The 21,276-nt window shown below is 34.8% G+C and overlaps 1 protein-coding gene across 6 annotated transcripts in view; it reads left to right on the forward strand.

The window, feature by feature from the left end:
* Window positions 1-21,276, forward strand: part of LOC128170585 (intermembrane lipid transfer protein VPS13A-like) — an 87,691-nt gene that overhangs the window by 15,059 nt on the left and 51,356 nt on the right. For all 6 annotated transcript variants that reach the window (XM_052836360.1, XM_052836365.1, XM_052836361.1 and 3 more), the window contains 18 exons: window positions 1,117-1,204; window positions 1,489-1,606; window positions 1,905-2,049; window positions 2,592-2,675; window positions 2,907-2,984; window positions 3,370-3,526; window positions 7,271-7,315; window positions 8,059-8,141; window positions 9,988-10,137; window positions 10,497-10,614; window positions 10,962-11,072; window positions 11,463-11,566; window positions 11,787-11,954; window positions 12,066-12,394; window positions 14,045-14,195; window positions 14,463-14,625; window positions 14,780-14,907; window positions 15,092-15,267. In XM_052836360.1, the coding sequence (XP_052692320.1) occupies window positions 1,117-1,204; window positions 1,489-1,606; window positions 1,905-2,049; window positions 2,592-2,675; window positions 2,907-2,984; window positions 3,370-3,526; window positions 7,271-7,315; window positions 8,059-8,141; window positions 9,988-10,137; window positions 10,497-10,614; window positions 10,962-11,072; window positions 11,463-11,566; window positions 11,787-11,954; window positions 12,066-12,394; window positions 14,045-14,195; window positions 14,463-14,625; window positions 14,780-14,907; window positions 15,092-15,267 (2,396 nt within the window). The remainder of the gene's footprint in view (window positions 1-1,116; window positions 1,205-1,488; window positions 1,607-1,904; window positions 2,050-2,591; window positions 2,676-2,906; window positions 2,985-3,369; window positions 3,527-7,270; window positions 7,316-8,058; window positions 8,142-9,987; window positions 10,138-10,496; window positions 10,615-10,961; window positions 11,073-11,462; window positions 11,567-11,786; window positions 11,955-12,065; window positions 12,395-14,044; window positions 14,196-14,462; window positions 14,626-14,779; window positions 14,908-15,091; window positions 15,268-21,276) is intronic.

Consider the following 21,276-nt stretch of genomic DNA (forward strand, 5'->3'; position numbering starts at 1 on the left):
TGAAAAGGAGTCAAAACACAGAGAGAGAGAGAGAGAGAGAGAGAGAGAGAGAGAGAGAGAGAGAGAGAGAGAGAGAGAGAGAGAAAGAGAGGGGGAGAGAGAGAAGGTGGGAGATTACATATGAAAATATCTTAATGACTTTTTTCAAGATACATGTACTATGTTCAAATAATGTTCATACATTTTAAAACTCAAGGAAACATATTTTATTGTTGTTTTCAGGAAGTTCTTCTGGTAATGCATGTTATGGGGGTCTTCTTCACTTCATTTGACTTCAAGTTTGAGGAATTTTGTAATTTTCTAATTGTTATTTTGATGATCGATGCATGCTATAAGTCAAGGGTATCCTGATTTTGGGTTAAATTATTAAACATTTTTATTGATGAAAAATATCCTTTTGGGAATAACCCATTGTTATGGATAAAGATATCCTGTTGGGTAGATTATTTTTTTGTTGTTGGAATTACTTGTTAATGTTTCCCAAAACAGGGAGACTACATTTAATTTTATTAAATTCAAATGCCAAATGTTATGAGTTACATTCTGTATGTTACTGTGGAATCATTATAATTTGTGGTGGCTCAATTTTTGTGGTATTCGTGGGAAGCCCTCTCCCACGAATTTACATCCTCAACGAAAACTAATTATTAAAGATTTAGTTTACATACTGAAACTGAAAACTGACTCATCCACGAAATAACATCCTCACGAATCAGCAAAAAACCCACAATCCACGAAAATTGGCCCCCATGAAATTAAATGATTCCACAGTATCTGTAACATTGTTCAGTTACATTTATTGTAAAAATGGTATGAGCTGAAGTTTGTTTCTTTTACAGTTATGTCATCATTATATATAAGAATATATGATATGAATGTGTAGTTTATAGTTTGAATTTTTTTAATGAAACTCTGTGACATACAATTTAAAAAAGCTTAATGAATGGATATTGTTTAAACTAAATTGATCATGAAAATTCAGTTCAAGTGCTTAATGAGATTTGGTCATTTATGATCCAATAATCTGTTCAAAAATTGAATGGTTTGTTTTAGATTTTTTGTTTTAAAAGATTGAAGACATTGAGGCCTTTCATGCCTTTGATCATTTATTAACAGGCTATGGCTGTTGAGGAAGTGATGTCCAGAGCTTATGACAATTTCAAGATCAAGTTAGACAGAGTTCAACTCCTTTATGCAAAACCAGGTAAATTGATCATGCCAACTGTTTAAATAAACTCTGCACACTATGCATTTGTAAGAATATTTTAAATTGGTAGTTCTTTGTCCAAAAATGTTATTATTTTCTAGGAGTAACTGGTCAGGAATGATTCAAAATTTTATGATCATAGTTTTTTAATTGGTAACTCTATAGTCATGGAAATTTCGAGGGATTTTTAATGCAGTCCAGAGGATCAATTATAATTAAGTTTAAGTTTTAGGATAAATCTATGGTTGATCAGTTGAACTGTCGGTTGTCCATTATTTCAGGAGAGGACTGGAATTCTGCCAGACTGGCAGGGACTTCCCCTCAGCATGTCCTTCTACCCATCTCTATCAACCTCCTTCTACAGAAGAGCATGTTTGACAATGACCGACGATTGGCCAAGTAAGTGATGACTTATGACAACTCCGTGTTTAAGGAACCCCACTTTTATACTATATTGCTGTGTTTTATAGAAACTGTTAAAATCCTTTAAAATACATGTATATAATTTTAAAAGAACTCATAAATGTCATAATCATATTTTTCTGTAACTGTCTCATTCCATTTTAATTCGTAAAATTTTAAGAAAAAAATTTAAGTATAGTACAATTAAAACCAACCCAAACCAACTGTCAAGTTTCATGCCTCTCCCATTCCTTAGCCTAAGCTTGGCTTCTGATTGGCTGTTATTTTTATCCAGGATGAAGATGTCTGGGGATCTCCCGTTACTGAGCCTGAGCCTGTCTGACCTGCGTCTACAGGAAATCCTCCAGCTGGCCCAGAGTATCCCCCTCCCGGAGGCCGGGGACGAGGATCAAGAACTGGAAGATATGGATGTTTTCTCTGTGAGTCTCATTGACCTTCAGGGTGCTATTTTTAGCCCAATATCATTGACTCTTAGAGCAGTTGATGTAAAAATTATCCATATTGGCCATGACCATTCAGGGTATAAAAAGTTAAGGTGAAGTCAAGTGATTATTCAGAATTTTGCAATTTAATATCTGTTCACACCAAAATGAAATAATTATTGATTTATTTGTACCTTTAATTGGGTCAGTCTTTTTTACTTGCATAGTTTTCAAGTTAGACATTAAAAAATATCTTACTATATCAACAATTTGTGTTGGTGATTTCAGTAATTTGATTTTATCTTGCTTGTATATATGTTGATAGAAAAGTTGATATATAGATGCTAAAATAGTAAGGCTGTGCTAATACAACTGTTATAATAGCTCTTGCAGTCATAAATAGTTGAGTCAATATAAATCTTCCTGATATCTATTAATGCCTTTATGAATTGTGAACAGGTGCTTGGGGTATTTCTGTATAGAGTGTATATTGACTTTACAAGTGAAAGTTCGATTGAAGAGTCTGATTTCAATTACAGGATGCCCTTGATATTCCCCTGGATGTCAATGAGAATCGGATCATGAAGAAAGTGGTCAACGTTTCGGCTGAAATGGCTGAGCAGGTAATGTACCTTTAATCTCTGTACAGGTCAAACTAATTAAAGCAATCTAGTAGTTGTTTAATTACATCTAAATATTTTGAACGTTAACGTTTCTAAAAATTACCAAATTACCTAGTACTTATAAGGAAAGACTACATAATCTGTAATGGAAAGAATGTTCTACTTTTGTCATTGGCTATAATGCATTCATGCATGAACCTGTTTGATTGGTCGGAAACTTTTGATTGACAGGAAGGTGAATCTGGTCCACCCCGCCCACAAGATGTAGTGAACAGAACTATTTTAGAGATGAAGTTTGAAATAAAAGAGGTAGGTTAACTTTAGACAGTCTTAGACACATTCAGTTTGTGTCAGAATCATCAATTCTGATTGGCTGACATGGGTTACAGCAAGATGGTGAATATCTTACCCCTCAATGCCAATTCTGAACCCCCACCCCCCAAAAAATGCATCAGGCTTATTTTTGATTAGAAAAGTTTTATAAAGTCAACAATAGGATGTATTATATACAAAGTCATTAGATTAACAGGTTAGTACGTGATGATAATAGTTCAGTAACTGTTACAAAAGAAAATACCATTACACCTGATTTTATCGAGGAGCAGATTGTTTCCTTTTGCAGTCAATTCTTCTTCTATCTGTTTAGGTGTCATTTTCCTCTCTTGCTTCTCTCTAATGATTGGTCACTTTGCAGGTGTCTGTCTGCTTGCAAGAACACACAGAGGATGGGGATATTCCGATGATTAAACTGGTTCTCACAACAATGGGAACCAATGTAACCACCAGGAAATTTGATATGGAGGCAGAGGCCTACTTAGGGGGAATCTACTTGCAGAATCTCAAGTTCAAAGGTCAGTTTTTAGAGATCTAAGAACACATAAGAACAGGAGGTCAGTATGCCAAAAAAACTTGTAACCAATTTTAAAGTGTTTGATACAATGAACCAACTTTTTTTGAGACACAGATTGTTTGACATAATTGTCAGAAACTACCCATGGTGATAATTGGAGAGTTGAATGGTAAAGTTGTCATGACCAAAAAAAAAAAAGAAAAAAAGAATTGGTTTACAACATTTTCAGCATGTATATTGTGTATTATTGGATTACAAAGTTATGAAATTATTTTATTTTATGTCCTCAAGATGTCACACAGAGAGCCCGCTCTTTTCTGATCGATTCAATAGCTTCAGCATTATTATATGTGTACCATGATATGGTACAACTTATTTTTTCAAAAATTAGAATCTGAATGGTAGTGAGTGATAATGCGGTTTGTTTAAGCATACCAGATATCTTACAGGTCAAAATTTGATAGCAATCACCTTTTAACTTGATTTTACATTTGATCAAACTTTATTGATTTGATTTAAAGAAGAATGGTAATTTGTTCCAGTGAGAGCAGAACGGTTTCTCTGTGGTGACTAAGTTAAGTTCTTGTTTGTTTGGTAAATAGTGACCAATGAAAAATAATGTCAATTTTATGAATTTGATTTGATTGTTGAAAAAATCCTTGACAAGTCTCTCTCTCTCTCTCTAATTTTTTCATTTTCATGTGCTTTTTCAGTTGTTTTTAGCTCACCTGAGCCAAAGGCTCAAGTGAGCTTTTCTGATCACAATTTGTCCGTTGTCTGTCGTTGTCGTTGTCGTAGTCGTCGTCGTCGTCGTTGTTGTCGTCGTCGTTGTAAACTTTTCACATTTTCATCTTCTTCTCAAGAACCACTGGGCAGATTTCAACCAAATTTGGCACAAAGCACCACTAGGTGAAGGGGATTCAAGTTTGTTCAAATGAAGGGCCAAGCCCTCTTTAAAGGGGAGATAATTGAGAATTATTGAAAATTTGTTGGTATTTTTCAAAAATCTTCTTCTCAAAAACTAATCGGCCTGAAAAGCTTAAACTTGTGTGGAGGCATCCTCAGGTAGTGTAGATTCAAGTTTGTTCAAATCATGGTCCCCGGGGGTAGGGAGGGGCCACAAGAGGGGGATCAAGTTTAACATAGGAATATATAGAGAAAATCCTTAAAAATCTTCTTCTCAAAAACTAATAGACCAGAAAAGCTAAAATTAAAATGGAAGCATCCTCAGATAGTGTAGATTCAAGTTTGTTCAAATCAAAGTCCCTGGGGGTAGGGCGGGGCCACAATTGGGGGATCAAGTTTTACATAGGAATATATAGAGAAAATCTTTAAAAATCATCTTTTAAAAAACTATTAGGCCAGAAAAGCTAAAATTAAAATGGAAGCATCCTCAGATAGTGTAGATTCAAGTTTGTTCAAATCATAGTCTCTATGGGTATGGTGGGGCCACAATGGGGGATCAAGTTTTAAATAGGAATATATAGAGAAAATCTTTAAAAATATTCTTTTCAAAAACTATTAGGCCAGGAAAGCTCAAATTAAAATGGAAGCATCCTCAGATAGTGTAGATTCAAATTTGTTCAAATCATAGTCCCTGGGGGTAGGGTGGGGCCACAATTAGGGGATCAAGTTTTACATAGGAATATATAGAGAAAATCTTTAAAAATCTTCTTTTCAAAAACTATTAGGCCAGGAAAGCTCAAATTTGAGTGGAAGCATCCTCAGATAGTGTAGATTCAAGTTTGTTCAAATCATAGTCCCTGTGGGTAGGGTGGGGCCACAATTGGGGGATCAAGTTTAACATAGGAATATATAGAGAAAATCTTTAAAAATCTTCTTTTCAAAAACTATTAGGCCAGAAAAGCTAAAATTAAAATGGCAGCATCCTCAGATAGTGTAGATTCAAGTTTGTTCAAATCATGGTCCCTCAGGGTAGGGTGGGGCCACAATTTGGGGATAAATTTTATACAGGAATATATAGAGAAAATCTTTAAAAAAATTCTTTTAATAACTATTTGGCCAAGAAAGTTCAAATTGGTGTGTAACCATCCTCAGATAATGTAGATTTAAGTTTGTTCAAATCATGGTCCCTGGGGGTAGGGCTGGACCACAATGGGGGATGAATTTTTATAAATAGAGAAAATCTTTAAAAATCTTCTTCTCAAAACTATTAGGCCAGGAAAGCCCAAATTTGAGTGGAAGCATCCCCAGATCATATAGATTCAAGTTTGTTTAAATAATAGTCCAGGGGTAGGGTGAGGCCACAATGGGGGATGAATTTTTACATAGGAATATATTGAGAAAATCTTTAAATATCTTCTTTTTAAAGACTATTTGGCCAGAAAAGCTTAAAGTTGTGTACAGGCATCCTTGGGTAGTGTAAATTCAAGTTTTCAAAATCACAGTCCCTAGTGGTAGTGCGGGGCCATGATGGCGGTTTGAATTTTTACATAGGAATATATAGAGAAAATCTTAAAAAATATTCTGGGAAAGTTTTCAGTACAAAACTCAGTACTATGTGTGAAAGCACAGGTTATGCAGATTTAAGTTTGATGAAACCATGATTCCCTAGAGAAAAGTGGGGCCACGAAATGGGGGGTAGGGGTATATAGGATAGAGAAAAATCTTCTTACAGGTACAACAACAAAAGGGGCTTGGTATTTACTAGCTGCAGGACTGTAGCTCCCGGTCTGAAAAAATTCGGATGGACGACCTGGGAGCTACAGTGCCTCCCATAGTAAAAAACTGCAATTTACGGCGCACAAAAAAATGCGCTAGGTTTTGACTGATTAATCTCATCTACGATCACATTCTGTACAAATATTTAATCCCAAAAAATTCCTCGGACATTTTACTACAGATATTGTCACTTCACTTGCCTCTGATATTCTTTTAAACACCATCCCCAGCCCTGTCAATTAAAAGTGGTGCATGTTTGTTTACATTTAAAAATGGCGACTCTCGATCTCGACGTAAATTAACATACTTCATTTATCATGTTTAAGAGAAGGTCTGAGGCAAGTTAAGTGATGATATCAGTAGTAAATTTGCTGAAGAATTTTATGGTTCTAATTATTTTTACAGAATTTGTGTGAAAATAAGGTTAATAAGTCCAAACTTAGCGCAATTTTTTGTGCGCTGTAAATTGCAGTTTTTTACTATGGGAGGCACTGTAGCTCCCAGGTCGTCCATCCGAATTTTTTCAGACCGGGAGCTACAGTCCTGCAGCTAGGTATTTACCAAAAAAAAGAGGTGGATAAAAATTTGCAGATTTTCAATTTTTTTTTAGCAAGATCTACTGTACTTAGTTGTCAAGATATTTTGATACTGTAATGCTAATTTGATCAGAATTAAGACAATTGTTGCTCAGGTGAGCGATGTGGCCCCTGGGCCTCTTGTTCTCTTTCATTTGCTCTCTCTCACATTTGTATCTTCATTTGCTCTTGATTTTTTCTCTCCTCTTTTTATTAAACTCTGTAAAACTTATTTTACCCTCCTTACTCCCTCGTTAAGTCTCATTAATTTTACCAACCTCCCTCTACCTTTCCATCTCTCTCTCTCTCTCTCTCTCTCTCTCTCTCTCTCTCTCTCTCTTTCTCAGAGCTCTTTTCATTCCAGATCACTATTTTACATTCTTTCCTACAACTAACACATATTATGATGCCGTTTTATTTTGTTTTCACTTGTTCTTTGTTTGTTAGCTTTTTGAGTGACATTATATTTTTATTGCATGTTCCAACAGCCACAGAAAGTTTGAATCAACAACTTGATTCTTTGACATCATCAGGTAAACTCCAGTGTTAAATATAGTAACAAATTGATAGCATGGCATCATCAGGTATTCTCCAGCCTTAAAAAAAGTTACAGTAACAAATTATTACTATGACATCAGCAGTTAGTTTCCAATGTTACACTGATATTGAAATCATTCTATAATATAATCAGAAAACATTCTTTGGCATATATATATACAGTAAAACACAGTTATAGCTAACACGCTTACAATGAATTGACGCTTACAGCGAAGTGATTTTCATTCCTTGAGACTGTATAATATGTTTTTAACTTGACCGATTTATCGATTTTCGATTATAACGAAGTAAAATCACCCGTCCCTGGCACTTCATTTTAAGCGTGTTTTACTGTATTGAGTTTTATGATAATGAGAGGTAAATATCGCTTTATCCTTTAACATTTATATTTAGTAGGATAGTAATTTCTGATAATATTTTAGCATTTAGTTCAATTTCTAATGCAATTTTCTTTGTGAGATTAATATTACCTTGTGTTCAAAGATGGGAAGATGAAGATATAAAATTTGCAGTGATTATATAATCCAAAGACATTCAGATAAAGTTACTCTGAGACTAATTAGTACATTCCAATAAGCCAGATTATACTCATCTGATTCAGTAACTATAGGATTGTGATGCCAAACCAAAACTTTATAAATCTGTTCCCATTCTTATTATCTTGATACAATTTGTAATGGTCAGATTCTAGATTTAATTATTTTCCTTGCTTTGACAGTGCTTGAGGGCGGACCTCTGATTAACTTGATTAACACGCCTACTAATGAGGAGACACGTCTACTGACCTTCACCTTCCACAAGGTCAGTTTCACCAACACCTTTTTCTGTGTCCATATTGATCGCCCCATGCCATGTTTAAGAACCACCATTGAATAATTGTCTGAGAAATTGATTGGTTAAAAGATATTGCAATAAAATAATACAATGCATGATAAAACTGAGTTAAATTTTGGAACATTAATTAAAGCTGTTCTTAACATAATTTTTTTAAAGTTAATCACAATGCATATATTATTTTAATAGCGAGCGCAGCTCGCCGGCGCGCAGCGCCGGCGCAAAGCGAGCTCTACCGGCAAGGCGTGTGTGAATAGAAAATTTGGACTAGTTGCACATTCATTCATCGGATTTTTTTGGCGTCAGTAAATCGGACCAGTAATGCATCGTTTTAATCGTCCCAGTAGTTCCCTGTAATCATGGCAATTTTTATCACTTCACACTCTCACGAGAATCAGCAAGACAAATTTAGACAGTAAAAACAATAACGATGTAAGCGACATACAGTCAATGTTACCTCTAAAGTTCACCTCGGTACACTTTCAATCAAAAATAATCGTGTGACGTCACAAACGTTTACACATTGATCCGATATATTTTTTCGGAGTCAGTAAATTTTGACCCACAATTCATAGTACCAATGGTTTCCAACCTCACGTTCCAACATCACGTTCTCCCGAGAATCAAAGTAAAACCTTTGAAAAGCTTATAAGATGTGTAATTTTAAGAACATCATGCTTTTTAAGTAAATAAAACAGTATACTTCGCATACTTTTATTTCTCAGGGGAGTTTTAAAGAGTAAGACGACACTAAACCAACGTCAGCTTTGACGTCACAATAAGCACTGATAAGGGGAAATTACTCTAATTGAAGTTATTGTAAATCTGCTGAAATGACCAAAATCCTCTTAAAATCTTGCAAAGGCTAAGATAAAGAACAGCTGACGAATAAGGGCATTTCTTCAGATACAGGAAACAGTTGTAAATTGCACTAATTTGGATGAATGCTCACAAATATTTTATTCACTATAATTACGGTAATTTCCTGAAACGTAACGTTATACGTAGCAGCGCCTTTTTTTAAAGGGGGTGGGTGGGTGGATGGCAGCCTCATCCAAAAAATCTTTGCAAGCAAAAAGAAAAATAAATCATGAAAATTCTAATCCTTCAGCTCTTTAGCAGTTCAATGGTTTCTTTATTTTCACTTCCATTTATTACATGCGGGGGGGGGGGGGGGGGGGGGGGGGGGGGGGGGGACAACAACATGTTCTTTTAACATGATATTAAGCAAATATTTTTAAGCGTAAATTAAAAATAAAATTAAACATTAATTATTTTTTTTAAGTGGAGGGGCAAATCCATGGTAAGTCGATTTTCTATGTATAAATTGACAAAAATGAAAAAAAATTTAGCATGGGGGGAGCTCTATGATGAGTCAAGTTTTATATGTAAGTTTAAGAAAAAATGTCTACTGCAAAAAAAAAGGGGGGAAATCAATCAATCAATCATAATCACAATCACTTTAAAAGAGGAGATGCAGTGCAATGAATATTTATATATTAAAATCTTTATTATCTAACAACATTGTATCTGAGATTAAACTATTGTTCTACATATAAATAAATAAATTATAACAAATCTTATAAACTATGAATAATGAAAATTTACTGAAAAATTGGTATGTTTTATTTTTTGGCATTCAAATTTCACGTTGTTAATTTTATTTTATTAATTTATTATAATTCATTGTTTGATCACATGCTGTGCTCGCCCCAACGGTCGCACCGTAAAACATATTATTTTAGTGTCATGAAATCTTCCCTCATTTTTGTAATATTTGTGATTTTTCAAACTGTGTTGACTGTTTGATCAGGCTGATCCAGAGGGACCTGAGTTTGAATCGACGTTTGAGAACACGGAGCAGAAGATCGGTGTAACATTTACCTCCCTTGAAGTACTGCTTCACCAGGAGGCACTGCTTAGTGTGATGAAGTTTGCAGCTCAACTGCAGAAGAGTTTGCAGGTATAAGACATAAACTGTATTCCATTTTCTTGATTTATTTTGTGATGTAAAATGATCCCCCCTCAAAATAGGGAAAAAGGATAACCTTCCCCCAGTCCTCCCATCTACACCCCTGAAATTTTTTGGATTTAGAACTGAATTTAAAAAAATGAGATGTAAATATTTATGATAGTCTCGATTTCAGTTTCGACATGTTCACATTTATGAGAAGTCTTGTTAACTGAGTCTAATAATTTTTATCTGTATAAATCTTTTAACAGTTACATGTTGCTGTCTAAAAAAAACCAAAACTTGATGTTTGATCATAAAATAAAACAGTGTCACTCTTTTTTGAAAGCTTTGTTTATGTTAATTTTTAGGTTGAAGAATCTCCGACCAAGGAAGCAAAGACCAACGCAGATGCCCAGAAAAAGAAAGAGGAACAATCAAAGACCGCAAAAGATAAACAGGCTGGGTCAAAGGGGTCACAGAAAAAAGGTAGGTCATCAAGTTCAAAAGTTCAAGGTCAGATTTATCAGAGAAAGGTCAAAGTTTCTTACAAAGATAAAATCTAGGGTATAAATGAGATTAAAGTTAAAAAAAAAATATCATTATGATGTCGAAAAGAGGTCATCTGTGTAAAAATAAGATTAATGTGGCGAAAAGGTCAGTGTTTACATTATAAAGTTAGAACAAACTCAGACAGGAAAGGTAGATAGTGCAGTAACACATGACGTTTACCATTGGTGAGGTCCATGATTGGTTCCCTTAGTATGCAATATAGAAACCTCTGATTCTTTGTATTTAGAAATTCTATGTATGTATATAAGTATAATGTTTTGCAGGGAAAGTTAAGGATACAGAGAGGATAAACCTCCGTGTGACGGCTGAGCTGGAGGGATTTGGAGTCGCAGTGTGTACAAATAACACCGTCATAACAAATGCCAGGATCAATGGTAAGAAAGATCAGCATCTTAACTCATTCAGAACAATATTAAAAGATATGCTTTTGGGTTAGTGTTTATTTACAGTACTTGTGTTGATGTGAATAATGGGCATTAGTTTTTGTGGGTATTGTGAAAACACAAAGTAGCAAGTATATGTCAATTAGTGTACATCAATTGATTTCCCTGTTCAAACTGTTACTTTATCTCTTACTTTGATGAGCATTGATTTCATTGATCATCACAAAAAATGTATGCTCTTTAGATAATAATCAAATCTCAATATTCAATAATGAAACAATGAATGCACTAACTTTGTGTACATATTGAATTTTATGAGAAAGTATTTGATGGAAAATATCACCTTTCATGCAGTTCATGACATACAGGTGTGTTTTACAGGTATATCAGCAGGTGTAGTGATACAGGACAGCAAGACTGTTGTAACGTCAGAACTAAGGGAGGTCACTGTGTATGACTCCAATACAAAAACAAAGTATCCGAAGGTAAGCAGGCATTATCAGGGATCAGTCTTTTGGACTAAGGGATCAGTATTTATGTTAATAACAGAAAGCAAGCAGTCTTTAAGTGAGAGGCTCAAAGGGATCAGTCTTTAAGTTAGAGTAAGGGAGCAGTCTCTGTATACTTAAGAGAGCAGTGTTTGTGCTAGAAACAGTTTTCATTGCAATGTATGGTGTTATTAGTACTAGATGATGTATTTTACAGATTGTAGAAATTAAGGGTGATGCTGTGTTGAAGCTGAACCTGACGATTTACAATAATGCGACAGAGGGTGATAAATACTCCGACATGTCATGTGTCGACACGAGCGTGGATGTCCAGCTTGGATGTATTAGAGGAGTGTTTCTGATGAGATTTGTCAGCGATTTACTGGTAATCTATGTTAACTTTATAGAATTGACAACTTGTCTGTAAGATCTACACCTGATCTTCAACATTTGAAACATAAAAAGATTTCTTTACAAATCATACGTCTCTAAACAGGAATACCTGAATGGCTTCCAAGTAGAAGAGCTAGAAAGTCAGATTGAGGCCGCCAAGGGGAAAGTACGCGAGGCGTCCGAGGCCGTGACAGAGAGTGCAAAGGTCGCCATGGCCCAGTTAGCAGAGAAATCACCACGTGTCTCAATCAAGGTCTCCATGAGCGCCCCAGTTATCCTAGTTCCTCAGCGTTCCGATTCCTTGAATGTCTTAATGGTGGACTTTGGACATCTTCACGTCAGTAATTCATTCAGTCCTTTCAAGACAGACGCCAAAATTCCTGCTGTTCTGGACGCAATGAAGATTGATCTGAAGTCACTGAAAGTTGCTCGGTTAGTAATGAAGAAAAATGATAAGCCGCAAAGCCTGATAATGAAATCATGCTTAAAAGAAAGTCAAATTTGGAATTATATTTATACCCCCGCAAACGAAGTTTAGGGGGGTATATTGGTTTCACCCTGTCCGTCTGTCCGTCTGTCCGTCTGTCCGTCTGTCCGTCTGTCTGTAGACGCAACTTTGTCCCCCCTATAGAATTTTTTATTACTGCATGGAACAGTTTGAAAATTTGTACATATGTTGAACACCATCTGAAGATGTGCACCTGCAATTTTTTTTAAGATCAGACAAGATTTAATGATTTTATGACAGTATTCATTTTCCTTATTCTATATATTGTACACTATTGTTGAAAAGTAAGGGAGGTAATCCTTACAGATTTTATTAATTAATTAATAGAAAACAGTCTAAAATATATTTATATAAATACATCCAGATGGAGTTTTTTGTCTTTATGTCTTAATTAATAAAAAAAAAAATTATTTTTTATAATTATTCTATCAACTGACAATGCAAAGTTTTTTTTGTCAATGATAAATTCTTAGGAGCTAATGAGAACATCAAAGACAAGTGTGGCTGAATTCATTTGTCCCAAGGGAGCCATTATCTGAGCCATGGCTCAGATGGAGCATGTGTTTAGGGGAAATTGATAATCTGTAAAATGGGTGATGGTTTTGGGGCTATTTTAAAACTGTTTCATGTAAACCAAAAGGTCTATCATTATAAGGAAATAAATAATATAATTATTAATAAAGAAGTTAAACTATTTTTAGAGGTTGTTTAAATTTATTTGTCAAGTAATTTGATGAAGTGACCCTATTGGGCATTAATTTAAATGAAATTCAAAATTACTGATATGATTGTAGTGTTTTGGCAATTTTAAAATTGTTTGTAATATTAAATTTTCTTTTTTTTTTTTTTTTTTTACATATTTTTACATAGTATGGTAATTATGGTAATGTTTTGGGAGTTTATTAAATTTAACAAGCTCATCAAAGAAAATCATAGTCCTATGGGATCAATTTTCTGATATGGAGTTCAATTGTGCCATAGGAGAAAGTGAGGAAAATTTGAAACAACTAATTGCATCTGTCAAGACTCTTATTAGAAAGATATTGAAAGTTTTATCAACAGAAGAGCATTGCTTGGCTACCAGTATTTCTATTCACTGCAAAGGGAGGGGTTATTGTCATTTTGTTGGTTTTTCTTTAAATCAATTAAATTAAAAAAATATATCATCAAATACATACATTTGCAAATGTATTACTGTTATAGATATGTATTTACAGTGAAATTCTGACAATTTTGATTTTAATTTTTCTTTGTTAACTATTTTTTTTTTTTTTACAATTCTAGAATTTTTTTTGGGTATGTGTTCCAAACCTTAATTATTATTCAATTCAATTATTTGTCCCATTTGAAATTAGCCTAGCGGGGGTATTAGTCCCATTAGGACAGTTCTAGTTTAGAATCAGAAAGCTTCACTTTATGTTCTTTTTTTCTCAATGGTAACGAAATTCAGAATTCACTTGTTACAACCATATCAAATGCATGTATATCCCTAACAACATCTTGAGAGCATTTTGAAAGTAGTTTTATTGCCATTCCAAAAGATACCAAGTCATAGAGCTTTTGGTCATTTTCAGAGCGGAGTTGAGCACAGAGAAGGAAGTGGTGGGACAGTGCCTAGTTTTAGAACCGGTATCGCTTAACCTGTCTGTTACCAGGAACCTGGCGTTTGGATGGTACAAGGAAATCCCTGCCGTGGATATCGGTGGTCAGCTGGAGAGCATAGAGGTCAGTTTGAGGTCAAGATCAAAATAGTTAGATCAAAGGTCAAGGTCACAAAGAAGTTTTTCAAAGGTCAAGATCATAAAAAAACAACAAGGAAACCAATCAATATGTGGCATTGTTTTTTTTGAGAGATGTTTGTATTTTGATATCATGAATTAAATGATAAAAAGAGTATCTTTATTATGTATTGAAAAGGCAAAAATTCATAATCTTACAGACAATCCATGTTACAGTACATGTACCTGATAAAATTATGCCTGCAATTTTTAGGCGACCATGAGTCAAGGTGACTACAAAGTCATTATGACCTTGCTCAGTGACAACTTGTCTGAAGGTCAGAAGTCTGACACAGTTGCTGGATCATCAAAGGTCAAGGACACAGAAATGACCCCGGCCCAAGGTCAAACCGTTGATACAGAGAAAACCACCACAGGTATGTTAGGTTGATGTAATTTATAAAAATCTACTTTTTTTTATTTGGCAATGAAATAGTTATGTACCATGTGTGATTTTTTTAATTTAAAAATGGTAAATTGCATATATTATTGTCAATACCTGTGGTGTTAAAAAATTATCTCCTTTGACAGCTGGTGCCCCTGCTATAACTTTGACCCCTCCGGAGCAGTCGGATACATATAAGCTCCACACTCAGCTCAAGTTCCAGTTCCAGATCAACTCTCTGTCAGCCACACTGTACTCAGGGGAAAGTACACTGGTGAGTGAAGGAAAGAGAGAGAGAGAGAGAGAGAGAGAGAGAGAGAGAGAACTAAAGCTTTTTAGAGAATGAGGAAAATCTATACAGTCTTGTGAGAGAGATAAATAAAGAGAGTAAGAGAAAATATTTGCTTTGTCTCCTTGGATAAACACCATTGCTACTTGTTAGTTTTTTACTTCTTTAGACAACAGATGGTCAGAATTCTCGATCAGCTGATCAGGCCCTCGGTCAGTTCATGATTGAGGTCGTCGGGGTCAAAGGTGAGATGAAGAGTGATGGCTCCTTGACAACCAGTGTCATTCTGAAGGACACAGTGGTAGATGACAAGAGGAAGCAGAAACAGGAAGCGGGCATAAAGAGGTAAATTTAAGGAGAATCAGCACCCTGTTAGGGGAGATAACTAGTGATTTTACTTATAACATTATTTTATCAGAGAATATATCTGTAACTATGGATTTGGTTATTATAATGAAATTCATTAATATTTGATGGGGAGTTAGATGGTTTTATACTATGACTCAGAAAAGATAACTGGCTTTTGCTCATCATAATTGTAACATTATTGGGTAATAAATATGTAACTCTGGATTTGGTTATTAACCTGAATATATTTACATTGAAAGTGGGAATTAATGGCTTGGATTCAGAGATTTATCAGGATTGAAAGGGAGATAAATTGCTTGATACTTAGATTTTGAGGTTGACCATCATTTCATAGGAAATTACTTTGCCTTTCTTGTAAACTGTTGTGCTAGTACTTTCATCAAGAAAATTGCTCATGCATTTTCATTTCCATGTTTCATAAATTGCAACTGATATTTTGATTCAACTTTGACCATGTGATGAAGAGGAAATTGGACTTCCTGTTCATTCTATGAATTCATCGAATTCATTGACTGTAATACATGTTTTGTTTGTATGGTGACTCATATATTGAGTCAAGATTTCCCTAAATCAAGCACTACATTGTATTTGAAAAGAACCCCAAAAATAAACCAAAGGATTTTTCTTAAAATTTTCATGCCTTGTTGTTAATGTATCAAATTCATTGATTCAAATACTGTATACAGGGTTATTTTTACTCCTTGATTGATCAATTGAACAATAATTTCTCGGAATCATATGTCATTGATACTGTAAACATATTATATTTAGCATGTACAATATTTGGCGGAAAATGATTTTTCGATAAGTTAGCATGGATTTGAATTGACGTTTTTCTGAATGTACTTATTCTAATACATAATTATATCAAAGGCATTTAGCGATGTACAGACCCTGAAACGTGCTACTACACCTCTAAAACGAACCGTACCGTTCCGTGCAAGAAACTAACCGTACCGTTCACAAAACGAAACGTACCGTTCACAAAGTGTACTGTACCGTTCACAAAACGAACCATACCGTTCACAAAGCGAACCGTACCGTTCACAAAGCGAACCGTACCGTGCAAAAAGCGTGCAAGATAATTTATGCAAGACCCGCCTCCAGACGGACAAAAAAGCGTACCGTACCGTGCAATAAGCATGCAACTTCCATATATGGCTTATTGACCTAATGTCTTTCGATGAATACGGACGGAGATTATCGCTGACCAGATAAGTTCAATATTTTGCTAGATTTTTTGTACGGGATTAGATAACACATACTAAGATTTAAAACTGTTATTCTTATTAAAACAGTCACAAAAATAGTTCCTTTCTTAGACCGTAACCATTTCTTTTTTTTTCGACAAAACTTCCATCGCCGATTTCTTAAACATTGTAAACTATTAACGTTCACACAATCAGTGGTTATACTATTTTGATTATTTTTATGAAATGTTTGAAACATTGGGTACATACTGGACTTTACATAGCTTTAAGTGATTCTCGGGAGAGAGAGAGAGAGAGAGAGAGAGAGATATCTCGTTACCCGAAACGTTAGAAAAGTAGCGTTTGTTTAGAAATATATATATATACACTATGGCTAAATAAGGTTGATATATATCTATTTATAATTTTATATCCTTTTTAAATAAAAAAAAATGTCGACTTTAGTTACGCAGACCCAGAAAATGTAAATGACAACTACATATTACCGGTGACTCGAGTGAATTGTTCTTGAGCTATTTATGTACCAATAAATAAACAAAAAATCACTCATACATGTATGATGAATTGTAAATAAATACATGTACAAAATCCTTATGCATTAAATGCAAGCATTGAGCGGGAAAAAAGTACACGCATTCCATGAAATAACTTTCAACTTTATTTCCCGCATAGCTGGAAATGGCATCGTGATTTCACATGAACAAAAATCACTCGTGCGAAACACGTGTACAGAAGCTGATCTTTGGTTCTATACACAACAGGTGTTATTGTCTTTCTTTGGTTTTTAGCAGTTATTGTACTTTACAACTAACTCTGTATATTTGGACGCTTAAATAGGTGTACACAAGATGCCGGTATTCACACCTTTCCACGGGCACCTGTTAGGTTACTCATCACAATCTGTCGTGTGTATAGTCTGAATATATCTTACTTCTACTTTGTTAGTTTCATGGCTTTTCTTAATCTCTAAAAAACAAAAGAACCGTCTGTAGAAATGGACACAAACAACTACACGAAAGACTATCGGCGCATGGATCCGTGGAACAATTCAGTGACTCTATACATGCGGGATTTTTACATATTAACTTGCGATAAAAATATCATTTACGGGGTACATTAATGTACCAAAAAAAATGATTAATTAAATCATAAATAGTTGAATGAGATAACAAGTAAATGTAAGCACAAACACAGCTCTTTTAAAATTTATTTTCAATCTTATATGTGTGATGTGAAATAGCGTCGAAATTTTAACCGTCGAGATCAATCTTTATGTACATCGTCCGTTGTACAAACTTTTAGTCATTGTGTTGAAATCGTTGTGAAAACAATGAGTCTAAAATAAATGAATTCAATTCATACAAATAAAAATCTAATAATTCCAAATGGTTTGCACACAATCACATACACCCTCAGAGAGAGAGAGAGAGAGAGAGAAAGAGAGAGGGAGAGAACTTGTGTGTTGATTATAATATTTAAATTAAAATTTTATCCCTGAACTTTCTTATTTAAAATTTCGCTTTAGGTTTCTTTAGTTGGTCATTTGAGCGGGATTTTATCTCAGGACTCCACGTGCTTCGCCTGTCAATCAGTTTAAGTATAACAGTACAGATCACGCCACGCGCCGCGTGCTACTTGGCTCCTCCTATATGGCTAGAAGAAAATTATCGAATGAAACGTTTTTAGCTCACCGAGACGAAGTCAGGGGGAGCTTATGCTATACCCTCGGCGTCGGCGTCGGCGTCCGGACCTGGTTAAAGTTTTTGTTGCAGGTCCTGTATCTAAGCTATTACTTGTCCTATCTTCACCAAACTTGCATGGATGATGCATCTGGACCTACTTATGGACTTGAAAGACTTGGATGCTGATTCTGAGTCCTAAATTTCAGATGCTGGAGGAGGTTAAGGTTGTTGGACCAGGTTAAAGTTTTTGTTGCAGGTGCCCTTTGATAGCAATATCTAAGTTACTGCAGGTCCGTACTTCACCAAACTTGCATGGATGGTGTGTCTTATGATACTGATGCACCAGACAGGCTTGAGTGCTGAATCTGAGCTATAGGTTTCGGATCCTGGAGGAGGTTAAGGTTTTTGGAGCAGGTTAAAGTTTTTGTTGCAGGTGCCCGTTGATAGCATTATCTAAGTTACTACAGGTCCGTACTTCACCAAACTTGCATGGATGGTGTGTCTTATGATACTGATGCACCAGACAGGCTTGAGTGCTGAATCTGAGCTATAGGTTTCGGATGCTGGAGGAGGTTAAGGTTTTTGGAGCTGGTTAAAGTTTTTGTTGCAGGTGCCCTCTGATGATTATATCTTGGTTACAACTTGTACTAACTTCACCAGACTTCCATGGATGGTGCGTCTTATGATACTGATGCACCAGACAGGCTTGAATGCTGAATCTGAGCCATAGGTATCGGATGCTGGAGGAGGTTAAGGTTTTTAGAGCTGGTTAAAGTTTTTGAAACAGGTGCCCTCTGATGATTATACCTTAGTTATTACTTGTCCTAACTTCACCAGACTTCCATGGATGGTGCGTCTTATGATACTGATGCACCTGACAGGCTTGAATGCTGAGTCTGGGCCATAGGATTCAGATGCTGGATATGGTTTTTTGGATCAGGTCACATGTTTAATAGATAATAGTATTATTTCAAACTTGCATAGTTGATTAAACTGTAATATGAATGAATCACAGAGGAAGCTTCAGATGCAGAGCTTGATCTCCATTATCAAGGATGCTAAAAAATATATCTTAGTTATTACAGGTCCTTACTTCATGAAACTTGAATGGATGGTGTGTCTTATGATACAGATGCACCTGACAGGCATGGATGTTGAATCTAAGCCAAAGGTTGCAGATGCTGGAGCAGGTTAAGGTTTTAATTGCTAGTGTCCTCTGATGATGATATCTTAGTTATTACTGGTCTGAACTTCACCAAACTTGAATGGAGATGCGTCTTATGTATACTGATGCACCTGACAGGCTTGAATGCTGAATCTGAGCCATAGGTTTCGGATGCTGGATGAGGTTTAGTTTTTTTGGAACAGGTCACATGTTTTATAGATGATAGCTTGCATAGTTGATTTAACTATATTATAAATGAAACGCAGAGGTTGCTTCAGATGCAGAGCCTGATCTCCATTATCAAGGATGCTAAAGAAATCTCCTCACTCAAACCTGCTTGATAGATAGATGTGTTTGTTGATAAATGAAACAACATGATTCCTATGATATAGTATGGTATGGTATGAAACAATACTGTTTAATATGATACAATATAATATCATATGTAATATTATAAAAAGTTATATGATACGATATGATATTGTATCAATTTTTTTGATATTTTATGTTATGATATTGTATCATGATATCGATATGTATAGTATTGTATATTATGATACAATATTGTATAATATTATATTGTATTATTAATTTATTATTTTATCACATGATACTATTACATAAGATATTGCAAAATATAACATTGTATCCTATGATACAAAATTGTATATTCTATAATATTGTATCATACGATATTGTATAATATGATATTAATTTCTGTAATAAAGAATTATATGACATGAAATTGTATAATATGATACTGTAATATTATATAATATCGTATCATACGATATTGTATAATATGATATTGGTTTATATTATGATATATTATCACATCACATGAAATTGTATTGTATGATTTTGTAAAATATATTATTGTATTATATGATACAATATGTATAATATAATATTGTGTTATATAATATTTTACTTTATCACATAATATTGTATCATATGCTACAAAATCATATTATGTATCAAAAATGATACAGTATCATACAATCTCATACTATATTATTAGCTCACCTGAGCTGAAAGCTCAAGTGAGCTATTCTGATCACTTTTTGTCCTTTGTCCATCTGATCGTCCGTCCGTCTGTCCGTCCATCTGTCCGTCTGTCTGTCCGTCTGTAAACTTTTTACATTTTGAACTTCTTCTCTAAAACCGCTTATCCAATTTCAACCAAATTTGGCACAAAGCATCCTTATGGGAGGGCGAATATAAATTGCAGAAATAAAAGTCCGATCTGTATTCAAAGCGGAGAAAACCTTGAAACTGTAGAAAAAGGGGGGTGCATTTTTAAAAATCTTCTTCTCAAGAACTACTGATTCCAATTCAACGTAGTTTAGCATAAATTATCCTTATGGGAAGGAAAATATAAATTGCAAAAATTAAGTGGTAATTCTGTTTCAAATCTGAGTTATTACGAAAATAATAATAAAGGAAAGGCGTGTTTCAATCAGTTTAATAGCCTCGGATTCGGCATCCGGTAAAATGGGTAGACAAGACTTGGCCTGGGCAAAACAAAAGATAAGCAGTTATTAATCTGCCAATCCCATTAAAATTTCAGGATATTTGATGGACCAGTATATTTGTATTTGCTGTAAATATTGCTGCAAAATAATGCGTATTTGGAATTGACGATTGCCGATCTGCCCCGGCTTTTACTTTGCCACGGCCCGGTTTTGCTTACCCATTTTACCAAGACTCGTATTCCATACTTCTAAAACGAGGTTCTTTGTTTAAAGCAGCCATGACATTATACGAAAAAGGGTCGATCTGACTATGATGAATTTGCTTGTTGTGCAACAGTTCGCGTATGAAGGGAAATTTTTGAAACATGAAAAATATATTGGTGCCGATTTTGTGAAGTAAATTGAGGCTAAATATTTCAATGCGTTGACAGTTTTCACACATGACGTTGATG

Source organism: Crassostrea angulata, chromosome 2, assembly GCF_025612915.1.
Source record: "Crassostrea angulata isolate pt1a10 chromosome 2, ASM2561291v2, whole genome shotgun sequence".
Classification (NCBI taxonomy): Eukaryota; Metazoa; Mollusca; class Bivalvia; order Ostreida; family Ostreidae; genus Magallana; species Magallana angulata.